Source organism: Athene cunicularia (genome assembly GCF_003259725.1).
Source record: "Athene cunicularia isolate RWA chromosome 20 unlocalized genomic scaffold, athCun1 chr20_part1, whole genome shotgun sequence".
NCBI lineage: Eukaryota > Metazoa > Chordata > Aves > Strigiformes > Strigidae > Athene > Athene cunicularia.
The window spans coordinates 1724720-1737420 of record NW_020799125.1 but is presented as its reverse complement, the minus strand read 5'-3'; the positions used below and the strand labels follow the sequence as shown (position 1 = coordinate 1737420).

The following is a 12701-nucleotide window of genomic DNA, read 5'->3' as shown; positions in this document are numbered from 1 at the left end:
TTGGGCTGAGCTTTTCTTTAAGGGAGTGTTCCTCGCAGGATGTGGTCTTCGGTGACTAAACGGTGTTTTATTGCCATAAACTTTCATGGAACCTTGGGACTCTGTGAAGCCAGCGGTATAAATCTATATGATAATGTTCAGAAAAGAATATACTGCCTTTGCCATTAGCCAACACAAGATGGGAGTTATAAATAGCCGCAGTCATTTTTGCATTTCCACTTTGCTGTTTTGCTGAGAATTATTTTTTCTTTAATACAATCCCCCCCTTTCTTTAACCTATTCAGTGCTTGACTTGAGCAAAATGACATGCCCTTGTTATATGTGTTTGTCCTCCTCAAAGATTCTGTTCTACTGAGCCATCTCCAGATCTAATTATTAAAAAAAAAAGTTCAGTTTGCAGATGTCAGATTGATGAATGTGCTGTAGAAATCCTGTTTGAGGGTAACAGGGTTGAACTTCCCATGTAGATTTTGCTGGAGAGAAAAAACTCTGGGGTTCTCCTGAATTCCTGGTCGGCTCTGCTATATAGACCCAGAGTCATGAATAGGTCTGAAAATGTCTCATGTCTTCTCTGTGAATATCAGGAAGGTAAAACTGGAAGGATTTTTCAAGTTGCCCGAATTATTCGTAGGGTGATCATCAGTTCATCATCTATTTTATTCCAGTGGCTGTGTTGTTCTGTGAACCTCCAAGTCCAGAGCACATAAAGCCCCAGGAAAACTGACAGTCTGACAAAGCTTTGAAAAACAATCCTGGCTTTTGGCCTTTGCAGTACAAAAATGTTCTTGTCCATTTTATACCATGAGTAAATTCAATTTGCTTCTCACATCTTCAGGTGTGAAAGGCAGAGATCAATCCTCCACCAAGTCTCATCCTGGACCTCGTCCTTTAATGAGTGAATTTGTAAAATTGCTGGTTTGGTCACGGTTGTGAGATGACAATAATGAAAAGCAGAGGGGCAGAAGCAAAACAGGGTTCCCACCCCTGGGAGGGATGTGAAAGCTGACCTTTGTGAAACGGGTTTTTAAAGGCTAGGATTAAAATCACGGAATTCATTTTGGTTTTGTTTAGGAAATTGAGGAGGATGGTATGAAAAAGGCCCGTGTGGGTGACCCGTGGAGGCAGGTGGGGAGCAGCGCGTTGCTGAGCCGTGCCAGGAAAGTCTTTCTGGTCTGGCTGGATGAGGATTTGGTGGGCAGAGGAACCACCAGGCCTGAGTCAGGAGGTTCTGCCTGGTCTGGCAGCTGCTCTGCACTGTCGCTGGCATGGCAAGAGGTCTGAGAAACTGTCCTGCAACGCAAACTGCTGCCTGTGGAGTGCTGCAAACCTAGCAAGGATGCTTAAAACCTCTTCTTATTTCTAGAAGTGCGAATGAGATTCGGACCCTCCTACTTGGCAGTTGGGAGACTAATTCCCAACCCCTTGCTGAGTGAGTGGAAGGCTGACTGCACCAGGAATCCACAGGAAAATAAGTTTGAGTTCATTTTCCTTCTTTCTTATACTTATTCTCAGGGTCCTACTGGTGTTCCTGGTCCCAAAGGTAACCAGGTAAGTGATAAATTTCACGCTGTAAATTAGCAGAGGCATTTAAACTGTACCTTAGGCTCAGCCTTTGACACACAACTGCTTTTCTTCCCTCAAATGAAAACACTCTGGGGCAGGCACCGACAAAACCCTCAATGCTCCTGTTTTTCCTGTGTTGGCGAAAGAGATGTAGTCTGTTCTAGTGGAGACACGTGAAAATGCTGTGATAAAAATATTAGACTCTTGCTGTGCATTTTGTAACCACGAGGTGTGCCGTGTATGAGCTCCTCACATCCTACTCCTCCCGAGTTCAGTTTAGAAGTGCAGCTCTTCACTGGACTCCATGTGCCTGATGAAGAGGATTCATCCTAGCCTCAAAGCTTGGCACGCTAATAGACTGATTTTAATCTTTTAATTTTGCTGCTTAACTTCCGTAGCTGGATCAGTCTCAGCGATGAGCTTTTGAGCCAGTTTTCTTCAAATTTATGACTTTCATTAATGCAAGACTGGTTTTGCAGAAAGCAAGGGCATTTCCAGCAAGCGTTGCTCGTTTTGTTTACCGGTGTCCGTGTCTGTGTGGTCTCTGTTGCTAAGGGAAAGACCAAACCTCACCTCTGTTTGTCTTGAAATAACTTCCTCTCTAAAGCCATAGAGTCACCATAACAATGTTAATTATCTGCTCTAATACTCGTGTAATAAGCCAGCTCTGCTGCAGAGCATGTGGCCCGGCAGACTCGGCGGTTCGTGTGGTCCCCAGCGATGCTCCAGTCGCACTCGGTGCTGTCGGCTCCATGGAGCTGATCAGCCAATGGATCATGGCTACTAAAAATAATGAGGGGGTGGTCCTCACCCAGTGATGATCGCTTCTCTTTAAGGGTGCCATGAAGCTGTTCTGCAGGTGACTTTGACTGAGGAAGCCTGGAGGACACAGCTGGACACTGAACACTTTGCAAACCCACTTTTTCTGTGAGACCCGGAGCTGGGGAACCTGAAATTTAGATTCCCTGTACGAGGAATGCCAGTGCCAGCCCGTGGATGTCTTTTTATGGCCACCCCATCAGGGCTCTCATTCGTATGAATTCTGCCTTTCATCCAAGTACTGGCTTGTTGCAAAGGGCACCTTGTCCTTGTGCAAGCTGGAACTTGGGTGACAGGCTGAATTCAACAGCAACAAGTGCCACTGACGGCAGAACAGCTACTGTAGAGCTCAGCTTTGGGAAGGGAGAACTTCCTCTTGCTGGAGTAGCTGTATAAGCTGCTAAGTGGCCCCATCTCCCTCGGGAGCTGAGGTTATCCAAGCCTCACTGCCAATAATCTTTACGCACCAGTAGGTGCAGGGTTAATTCCAGTATCTCCCTTTCAGGGCATTGCTGGAGCAGATGGCCTCCCAGGCGACAAAGGAGAACTGGTAGGTGTCCTTCCATTCAGTAGAACTGACTCCTCAAATAACAGATGAGTCTAGAGAGCCACGTGTCCAGAACTAACATGGTCAGTCAGAATTAACCATCCCAGAGGTCCCACCCTGCTGGTCGGGAGCAAGAGAAGGCAACCCCAGCCTTGCCGCCGCTGCTTTCACGGTGTGCATCAGCTCTCCTCCTGTCCTTGGCGAGCACCGAGGGCCAGCGTGGCCTCCGCAGAGCTGTGGCGGGTCAGCACTCGTTTGTCACAACACTGCTCTGTCCACGGGGCGTGTGGGCCAGCTCACGAAGTCGCCAGGTTGCCTGGACCACATTCAGTCTGGGAGTTAGAGTCCTCTCCCTGTTGTGCCGGGGCTGAGTCTGGTCTCCAGCACCCTCTTGCCATTCCTGGCCCCTTTGGTAGAAAAGGCCGTTAGGTGCCACGTACGTGTCACCGCAGCTTCCTGGAGCCTGGGAGATTGGACTTTAGATGTGTTTTCTGAATGGAACATTCTTTCTTATTTCCCTTTTCTTTCTAACAGGGTCCCTTTGGTCCCCCTGGCCAAAAAGGAGAGGTATGTGTCAGACACTGCGGGCTCATGACCCAAAAAGTTTGGGAGTAAACGTGCTCATGGCATCTTTTGATGCTGTGTTCTGGCATCGTTTCCTAGAATCATGTTTTTTTTCATGGTCATGCCGTGAAAATTATGACAATGACAACTTTTTGTGGCATTCGAAACATTCAAATGTGTTTGATAATTTTGATGCAGCCAGGACTCATGTTATCATGACCTCTATATGTAAAACCACTGATGCGATGTAAGAAATGTCCATGGTCAGCCAGAGCAGTTAGGGAGACCTGAAGAAAGGCTTAACTAATCCCAATGAGAAAAGAATGGACCGTGTCTTCCATTTTAAGTGCTGGGTTGTTTTTTTTCTTCTTTATTTCAGCCAGGAAAAAGAGGAGAACTTGGTCCCAAAGGTGTCCAAGGACCTAATGGGACAGCTGGCGTACCAGGGATCCCAGGACATCCAGGGCCCATGGGCCATCAGGGGGAGAGAGGCGTTCCTGGCATCACGGGGAAACCTGGGCCTCCTGTAAGTAGAATCAGCTTCCTGGGGCACTGTCACGGAGTGTCTGAAGGAAATAAATGGATCGTGGAGTTTAGGTGCATGTTTAAAAAAATAAGGTCCTGCATTGGAGCAGGCAGAAGTAGGTAACTGTGCGTGCAAGCTAACGGCCTTGCAAAAAGGTTTAAAAGTTTGCAAGCTTCAGAATTAAAGTCCCCCAGAATGTGTGACTTGGAGAATTAATCTCTCTCAAAGATACCCAGACAGATTATATGTGTCCATTGGAACAGGCTACGAGTCACTGTTCTCATTAAAAAAGTCACTTAGAAGTTGGTCATTTAATAATATAATTTTTATTCATTAATCATGATTAATATTGATCAGTAATGATGAATAATCAATCAGTAATCATCATTACATTCAAAATACCATTAGATACCTCAAATGTTAGACCTCTGTCTTGGTCCAGGAGAGGCCAAATAAGCCCCAGATTAAACTTTAAACTGGCCTAATATTAAAACATTAAACTGGTCTAATATTAAAATTAATCTCTGCCATTAGTATGACAGAGCTTCTGAATTGAAGCTGTCATTTTCTGAAGAAGGGAAAACCCCCTCCTTGTCCTGTGGGATCCCCTGCTGCTTACTGAACTGCTGGAAAGGTGTTTTGTGTCCTGAAGCTTCTGTCAGGGATGATTACTGATAACATGGTGTGTGTAAGGACAGATTCTTCTGTGAATTGCAGGGCAAAGAGGCCAGTGAACAACATATAAGAGAACTCTGTGGGGAAATGATAAATGGTGAGTATTACTGAGGGAAAACTGACTTTAATTACCGTATTTAGCTGAAGATGAGTAGATCCTGAACATAAGGTGGCTCCTGAGATTTATTATTCTTTCTTAATCTTAATATGAAAAAAATATATTTAATGTCAGGAGATTCTTCAGGAGGTCACCTTGATTCTGTGATTGTGCACATGTGTGGCCAAGGCCCAGGCAGGGAGAGCATCTGCCCCAGCCTGGGTGGTTCTGAACTTCAGCTGTCCCCCGCGTGGCACCCCCTTCTCCTGGGGCACGATCCGGGCTGGCTCCCAGGGGTTCTTCATCTTCCTTTGGAGTTACTGCGCTGTGCTTAGGGGTCACGTTCACCATTTGGGATGAAGTTAAAACTCTGAAATCTCGCTTCAGAAAATGTCTTTTACTGATTGTTTTCTAGAATACTCAACATCTTTTTAAAGTAGTTTAGGAAGTATCAATGGCTTAAAAACCTGCAGATTTCCGACCAAAATCTCCCTTTCTGGAAATGTAAAAAAAAAAACCCAAACCAACCCAACCTAAAAGCCACAGATGAGCTGAGGAGAGATTCAGTGTTTCCTTCTGCAGGAGCAGTAGGTGTGTAGGAGCGGCAGGGAGCGAGATCTCCCAGGCAGGCAGTGCTGCTTTCAGCTGCTCGCTCGACGAAGCACACGCGGTGGCAGACGACAGCCAAGCAAAGAGTTGAGAAGGTCAGACACGCAGGTTTTTTTCGTTGTTCTTTTCAGATCAAATTGCACAGTTAGCTGCTAATCTGCGAAAGCCCTTGTCTCCGGGAATGACGGGTCGCCCTGGCCCAGCTGGTCCCCCGGGTCCTCCTGGAGCCACGGGAAGCGTTGGGCATCCTGGTCCTCGTGGGCCCCCCGGATACAGAGGCCCAACAGGAGAACTTGGTGATCCTGGTCCTAGAGGTAAGACTAAAGCAACCTGCTTCTCTTTGACGCCCACTGAAATAAATTGCAAACTTGTACCGATTTCAGCAGCGGAGGAGAAAAGATGAGGCCTTGGGCAGCGGGTGGAGTTCCAGGGAGCAGTTCTGCATCTTTAGGGATGCAGTGTAAGCAAACATCCTGGCAACGTCCTGAGGATTTTGAGTTTTTGTTTTTCCCCTTCCTGTCCCTGGCTGCAGCTGCAGCACACAACTCACTGTTGAAATTGTCTGTTTATGATTAAAGGTGACACGGGCGAGAAGGGAGATAAAGGACCCGTTGGTCAAGGTATTGATGGGCCTGATGGTGATCAAGGACTTCAAGGTAAGGTTGTGCAAATAATTTAATAAACCATGACTAAAGTAAAAGCTTACAAGGGACAGCCCTGTGTACTGGTGGCAGTATATTATAATCACTTTGTCCCTGTGATTGCAGAGTGGTTTTCCTTGTGGGTACAGCAGGTACAGATGGTTTGAACAATAGAACTTAATCAGCACATCCCCTCTTCACACCACTCCTGTCTAGTCCTAAATGTTTTGGAGGCTGTTTTTGAGAAAAGGCTGCTGGGACAGGCAGGCTCTTCATTTGTTCTTGGTTTCTTCCACTAATGGCTGTGAAAGGTCAGGAGCTTTTATAGATTGGGACATCAGAACCCTTCTTAACTACTCCCATGAGGCTGGAGGTTATTCTTTCCAGTGGTACTTCATATGCAGTAACTAACTAGTTAATTAACAAGTAGTGTAGCAGTTCATTTAAAGGTGTGTGACACCTGTGAGGCTCTGGCTCCGGATTAAGGCAAAAGGATTGTGCTTGCTGCCTGCTTTCCTCATGGACATGCCTCTGATGCTCTGCTTAAAGAACAGCTGCAGTGAGAGCTGCGGCCTGGGCCACCAGCTACAGTCCTCCAAAATACAGTTCATGTTTCTGGATCAAACAAGAGAAATCAGGGACAACATTTCATTTTTACCAGAAACAAATATAAGTTCCTAGTGTAATGATTTTGAGAGGCAGTGGTGTCACTGCTCCGTACCTATAATCCCAGTTCCTCAAGTCACAAATGCTTTCTCAAAAGATTCAAAGATTAATTTGTGCAAATTAATGAGTATCTCTTAGAAACTTGGAAGAAGATTCTTTATTTTGCTTACCTCTTAAAGCAGCTTTTCTAATTGTGATTACATCTGTACAATAAATAAGCTATAGGCACGAACAGCAGGCTCTGCACCCATATCACTTCCTAAAACCAGAATATTTGCACCCAGTCGTCAGATTCTTCCATAAAATAATTATGCATTAATCCATAAATGTTTTCTTTTCCAAAGCATGTAAAAAGACACCGTGTTTCACATATTAGATATTGAGAGCATTTGTCCTACTCCTGAAATGTAAAGGAGAGGAACAGCAGACACAGTTCATCACTTACATGAATAAAAAGAATCAGGCACCATCTCTCCATCATAACTAAGACAGAAATGCAGGTTTATAGACCACCTGCTACAGCTGCCCCTCAGGGAGACACAGTCATACACAGTAATTTAGAAAACTGCTCTTACAGAAATCAGTGTTTTGTGAATTATTTTGGCATCTGAAGGAAAAAGGAAATAATAGCTTGAGTCCACCCAAAGCAGAAATTCTTTTTGCCACTAAACCAACTATGTATTTCACAGTGAGCACGTTTTTGAAATTAGACACGAAGGAAACTCATCTGTAATGTCAGGGAGATGTTCTGTATCGTGGTTGTTCTCTTGACTCCCCTTCCTTGGAATGTTAATGACAGTTGGGCCTCAGGAGGTGCCTGAGGAACAAGCTGGTGGCTGTGGAGGAGGGACAGCTGTGAGCACTCCTCTTGTCACAAGAAGGAAGCTGCAAGGTCACGCATCCAGGACATCCCTTGAGCAAATTATTCAGGCATGATATAAAATAATTCCGGTCACAAATGACTTGTTCTTATTCATGGTGTCAGATCCTAACTGAGGCAGTACTGAGAAGGAATCCTGTTCTGCAGGGGTCAGCAAAAGTCAAAGCAGACACAGGTGGTTACAAAAGTGCAGTAATAAACATCCACCTTCAGCCATACCGAGGTAGTTCCAGTAAAGCCAGAGGTTCTCTAAAAAATCCAGTGCACATACTCCAGATTCAGACTAAGTTTATTCAACACCTTGTATTCAACAGGCCAGAACAAGTCTGATGTACAGACACTCAAAGTATTTTAAGAACTCTAAAAGTAACACACATATATACATATATTAAAAAAAAAAAAAAAGAAGAAGAAATAATTCATGTCATCTTTTTCCCCCTTCTTGTTTAGGACCACCTGGTGTACCTGGAATTACAAAAAATGGCCGGGACGGTGCTCAGGGTGAACCCGGTCTTCCAGGGGATCCTGGGACTCCTGGTGCTATTGGGGCTCAGGGAACTCCAGGAATATGTGACACATCTGCTTGCATGGGAGCTGTTGGAGCATCAACTTCCAAAAAATCATAAGAAAACAGTACAAGAAGTGGAGAAATGACTGAATATTTAAATAAATGGTGCATTGTAAGAAAACAGACAGAATCCTCCTAGTGATAAATGGACAGATGTTCCTTCTATTGTATTAAGTGGAGACTTTGACACAGTTCTATGGAAAAGAAAGCATCAGATGAAAATTTAATTAAAAGATGCTTTATGAGTATTTTCTCCTACCCCACAATTATTTTCCAGCATTTTTACTGCTAAACAACCTCACCTTCCCTTTCTCCCTTTGTTTGAGAGACCTGCAAGAGGAAGCATTGTTCCTTTTTTACCATCACCCTCCTAACAGTGTACTAAAGATCACGACTTTTTTTTCTATAAACATCTGAGCCTTGTCAAGTGAATTCCTTGGTGCTGCCCCCCTGACTTCAGTTATGCAGGTTTGTGCACTAAAACACATGTTCTTAAGGTATTCAGGCACCTAACTGCTGCTTTCATCAGTGAAATTAGGTATTTAAACATCCAGTATTTTATTATCTTAAGATTCTGGCTTAAGTAAAGACCATTGTTTATGTATATGCTGTCAGTTATCAGTTTTCAGATTGCTCCTCAACTAGTAAAGAGTAATCCTCTTGCAATCTAATTCTGCAAAAGGTGTAATGTATATATTTTAATTTACAAGGGAGAATTTTTGTATATTTCCATATGATAATAAAGGAAATCAAGTAACAGCATTTTCACGACCTCTACTTAAGCTATTTGCACAGTAATTGTGAATGAAACCCCAAGTAAGAAAGGATGCTCTTCTGAAGTCCAGCCAAAAACACCTGTATGAACTGTTGTAAAAATAAAATGAGATTTTTTTTTTTAACCTTTTCTTTGTGATGTTGTAAGTGTCATTATAAACATCAGATTAACTCAGCTGAACTCTGTTTTCCAGAAGTGGTGATACTAGGCTTGTTTGGAAATAAAATGATGCAAAATTGTCCATATCCGTGATTCCAAACATTATTTATTTTCAGTGACCTTTTTGTACTTTAAAACCTGCTAGCATCATCTATTAAAAAAAATTAGTAAAACCACTCTCAGCTCACACACTATTCTATTTCTGCCCTATATGCTAAAGCCTATGAACAAAGGAGTCCTATTTATCTTTAAATATGAAAATAGTTTGTGCACTTAAATAATCTACTGTTTACAATATGCCACTCTTGGACTAAAGTAACAATACACGAACTTGTAGAATGTTGTGTGATAGACATTAAAAGTAGTACTGTATTTTAAAAAAATTTTAACAGCACTCTTCAGGGCTGAGCGTGTTAAAATACTCTGGCAAATGTAAACTTCATAGTATCAGCATAGTTTAAAAACTATGCACTTATTCAATTAACTAATAGAACTTAAATTTTTAATGGAAAAAAAATGGGCATTATACTATGGTAATTTTAATTTCTTTTTACATTTGAAGAGTACATTTGCATCTAGTCATTAAAATAACACATTGAAGTTCTACACCTATTTTTAACTGTACTGGATCATCTTTTAAAAAAAACAACCAAACAACAAACCACAAAAAAACCCCAAAGCCGAACGACGAACAGAAAAAGAGCAAATTTCTTATAATTAAAGGGGAAAAATACTTAGCTGTCAGGACATTTTCTTGTAGCTTCTAGTCCCAAAGCTCCTTTGACAGCACTGATTTCTCTTGCTGGTATTTAACTTTCATTTCCATTTTGAATAGAGAATATTTTCTTTAAAGTGCTATTTATATATTTTTACAAGTTATATTTTGTAATTCATATTCAGCTTGTAGACAAAGAAACTAAAATACAGTTTGGGCTGTTGTTAGCCACACTTGTACAGTTCAAGGCGGTCAGCTCAGACTACTTGGTCTCCAAAGCCACGCTTGTTTTCCTGCACTGGATGCGTTACAAATGACTCTGATCCTGCTATTTTTAGTCTCCTGCCTGTTTTGCCACAGAACACAGTCTCAAATTCCTAAAAATCAACATACAAAAGACAAATAACAAGTAAATATCTACATTAAACATAACTGAGATCTATGTTTTTGTTTCACTAGTGTCTTATTTTTAAAAAAAAAAACAAACAAAAAAGACCTTTAGCAGGCAGTGCTGAGGGGCAAGCAGGTTTTTCCACACACACTCCAGCTACCCTGAAGATACTCAGCAGAGCCAGAATTACTCTGGGGCTGCAACTGCTGGTGTGGTAGCACAGGAGCTGCTTAAAGGGCACGTAACCCTTTACTACTCTCACCCACTTTGAGATAGCATGAATCCCATCCCTTAACTACTAGTTCATGAAAACTAACTAGAAGGCAGCTCTGAAAAGCGTGGAAAGTAGAGAAAATGAAGGGGAGGGGAAGAATGGCTGAAGAGGACCTCAATTCTACATTGCTGTTCAGATAGTAACACACACAGGAACTGGGCTAACTAAAAAAAAATAATAATTTAAAATCTTATTGAAAACCCTGACTGAGGACACCCTATGTCACACTACTGAACTGAACCAGCTATTAAGAAAAAAAAAGTAAAGGAATGTTCAAGGATACAATGGTTCTTCACAAACAGCATCAAGCACAAACATTCCCCAGACTTTTAGCTACGTAAGGATAAAACACTTCACATTTTTATCAAGAACAAAAATGAAATTAGATTTAAAACCTGTTTCAGCGAATCCCCGTGCTGTTCCTGAATGTACTTCAGGAACGAGGTTGTCCATTCTAAAGTTGTTGCTTTATCAGTATCAACAGTACAGAATGGAACTAGAAGATTCAGTTCGTCACAACAAAAACGGATTCTGCGCCTGCAGGCAAATACCAAAGGTTATAACCCATGGGCCAGAAGGAAGGAAAAAAAATTAAAAAAAAAAAAGGAAAAGCAGTAAAAAAAAAAAGGAAAAGCAGTAAAAAAAAAAAAAAAAAAAAAAAAAAAAAGGAAGACTATTCACATGTGCTACAAGCCATGGACTTTGGAGACGACTTTTTGTTTGCCACAAGCTTTGTATTTGTATATTAGTTGTGTTATATGCAAGTTTATAGAACTGGTTAAATGTTTCAAAATCTTTTTGTTTATAGTGCAAAAAACCCCCTAAAGCCTACTACAATGAAACATTCGTTATGTTTTTTCATCTAACAAGCACCAAACCCTCACCACGATTTTTCAACGCTTCAAAAGCATTGCTTTTTCAAGGTAAAACAAAGCATGTCAAATTTACATTTTACTCTGGATAATGACCCGAATATTTTCAGTTTCAAAAACTTTGCCTTGCCACCCTCCACAGAAATTACCTCCTGTCTCTCTCCATGCGGTTGTGTCTCTCCCTCCGCTGAGTGATCCCCTCCTGTGTGCCAGGTGGTGCCTGTGAGCTCGGCCTGGGCCGTGCTGGCTGCCAGGGGCCCTGGGCTGAGGTGCTGCTCTGGCGATTGTCACATACATTCTGAATTTCGCCAAGAGGTTTGCGATCTGCGTTAGGATTCAATGGGCCTACGCAGCTGCAGCTTCTCTTCACCTCTTGCTTGCATAAGGTGTCTTCTTGGAAAAAAATAAAGAGGAAAAGAAGAACCTATTTATAACCCACTTATCACGGAAAAAAAAAAATTTGTTGTTGCTTTATTTACGTGTAATAATCTTCGAAGGTTTATTGCCAACCTAGAGCAACTCTTACAGCAAGGCATGGCCTTCAGAAGCCCTAAGGCACTGCTTGCTGCTTCAAAATCCACCTAACTTCTATTTTCCCAGAGAACCCACTGAGATCATGCCTCCCTTTCATAAGCATGAGGCAGTCCCTTAAATATTCTTCAGTTGGATACTGACTGGATCTGCTGTATCAACTTTGGGGTCAAAAAGTGTAGAAAGAAACATCAGCTTTTCTCATTTCAAGTTAGAAGTGCTAAAGAATTTTGGAAGTATAGCTAAACTCACAGGTGTTGAACTTTTTTTGAGAAATCTAGTCCCATTATCATCTATAGCACATCTCCGACATAAAAACCACACCTCATATGATTCACTAAAATCATATTCATTCTAGAAAACACAAAAATTCAGGGAAAATTGTAGATTTTAAGGGCAAGAGAAAGCTAAGTGAAAAGAAGATAAATGGTTTACCTCCAACTTTAATCCAACCTTCCTCAGGCAAAGCTTTATTCATAGCACCTACTGTCTGTTTTGTGGATTCCATTTCCTGATGGCAGAAAGTTAATGTCTTGGGTATCCCAAGGTCCTGATGTTTGGCAGCTTCCAAAATAGTGCAAGTCGTTCCAGAGGTCTGGGAAAACCAGAAGGAAAATATTTGGAGGACTATAAACATCAAAAAGAACCTGTTTTGGTATCTGCACATTAACTTCTTAAGTTTTAGCCCCATGATTCAGTAAATCCCAGTTACTTCTGCACACAACCATGGGATTTGGACAGACGAATATTTTTGGGATACTGCTGACATTCCCAACGTTATCACTCTTGCTTCAGAGGTTACTGCGAGTTGGGGGGGGGGGGGGGGGGG

At 42.2% G+C, this 12701-nt stretch overlaps 2 protein-coding genes across 3 annotated transcripts in view; one reads left to right on the top strand and one right to left on the bottom strand.

The window, feature by feature from the left end:
* Nucleotides 1–9501, top strand: part of COL9A3 (collagen type IX alpha 3 chain) — a 40491-nt gene extending 30990 nt beyond the window's left edge. The window contains exons 25-32 of the mRNA XM_026862021.1: nucleotides 1513–1548; nucleotides 2888–2932; nucleotides 3464–3496; nucleotides 3873–4019; nucleotides 4737–4791; nucleotides 5532–5714; nucleotides 5979–6056; nucleotides 8038–9501. Of these exons, the coding sequence (XP_026717822.1) occupies nucleotides 1513–1548; nucleotides 2888–2932; nucleotides 3464–3496; nucleotides 3873–4019; nucleotides 4737–4791; nucleotides 5532–5714; nucleotides 5979–6056; nucleotides 8038–8213 (753 nt within the window). The 3' untranslated portion in view covers nucleotides 8214–9501. The remainder of the gene's footprint in view (nucleotides 1–1512; nucleotides 1549–2887; nucleotides 2933–3463; nucleotides 3497–3872; nucleotides 4020–4736; nucleotides 4792–5531; nucleotides 5715–5978; nucleotides 6057–8037) is intronic.
* Nucleotides 9502–9564: 63 nt separating this feature from the next.
* Nucleotides 9565–12701, bottom strand: part of TCFL5 (transcription factor like 5) — a 5263-nt gene continuing 2126 nt past the window's right edge. The window contains exons 3-6 of one of the 2 annotated variants that reach the window (XM_026862023.1): nucleotides 12308–12467; nucleotides 11491–11734; nucleotides 10865–11006; nucleotides 9565–10181 (exon numbers count right to left, since the gene is read on the bottom strand). In XM_026862023.1, the coding sequence (XP_026717824.1) occupies nucleotides 10062–10181; nucleotides 10865–11006; nucleotides 11491–11734; nucleotides 12308–12467 (666 nt within the window). In that variant the 3' untranslated portion in view covers nucleotides 9565–10061. The remainder of the gene's footprint in view (nucleotides 10182–10864; nucleotides 11007–11490; nucleotides 11735–12307; nucleotides 12468–12701) is intronic. The other variant, XM_026862024.1, reaches the window with a different exon arrangement.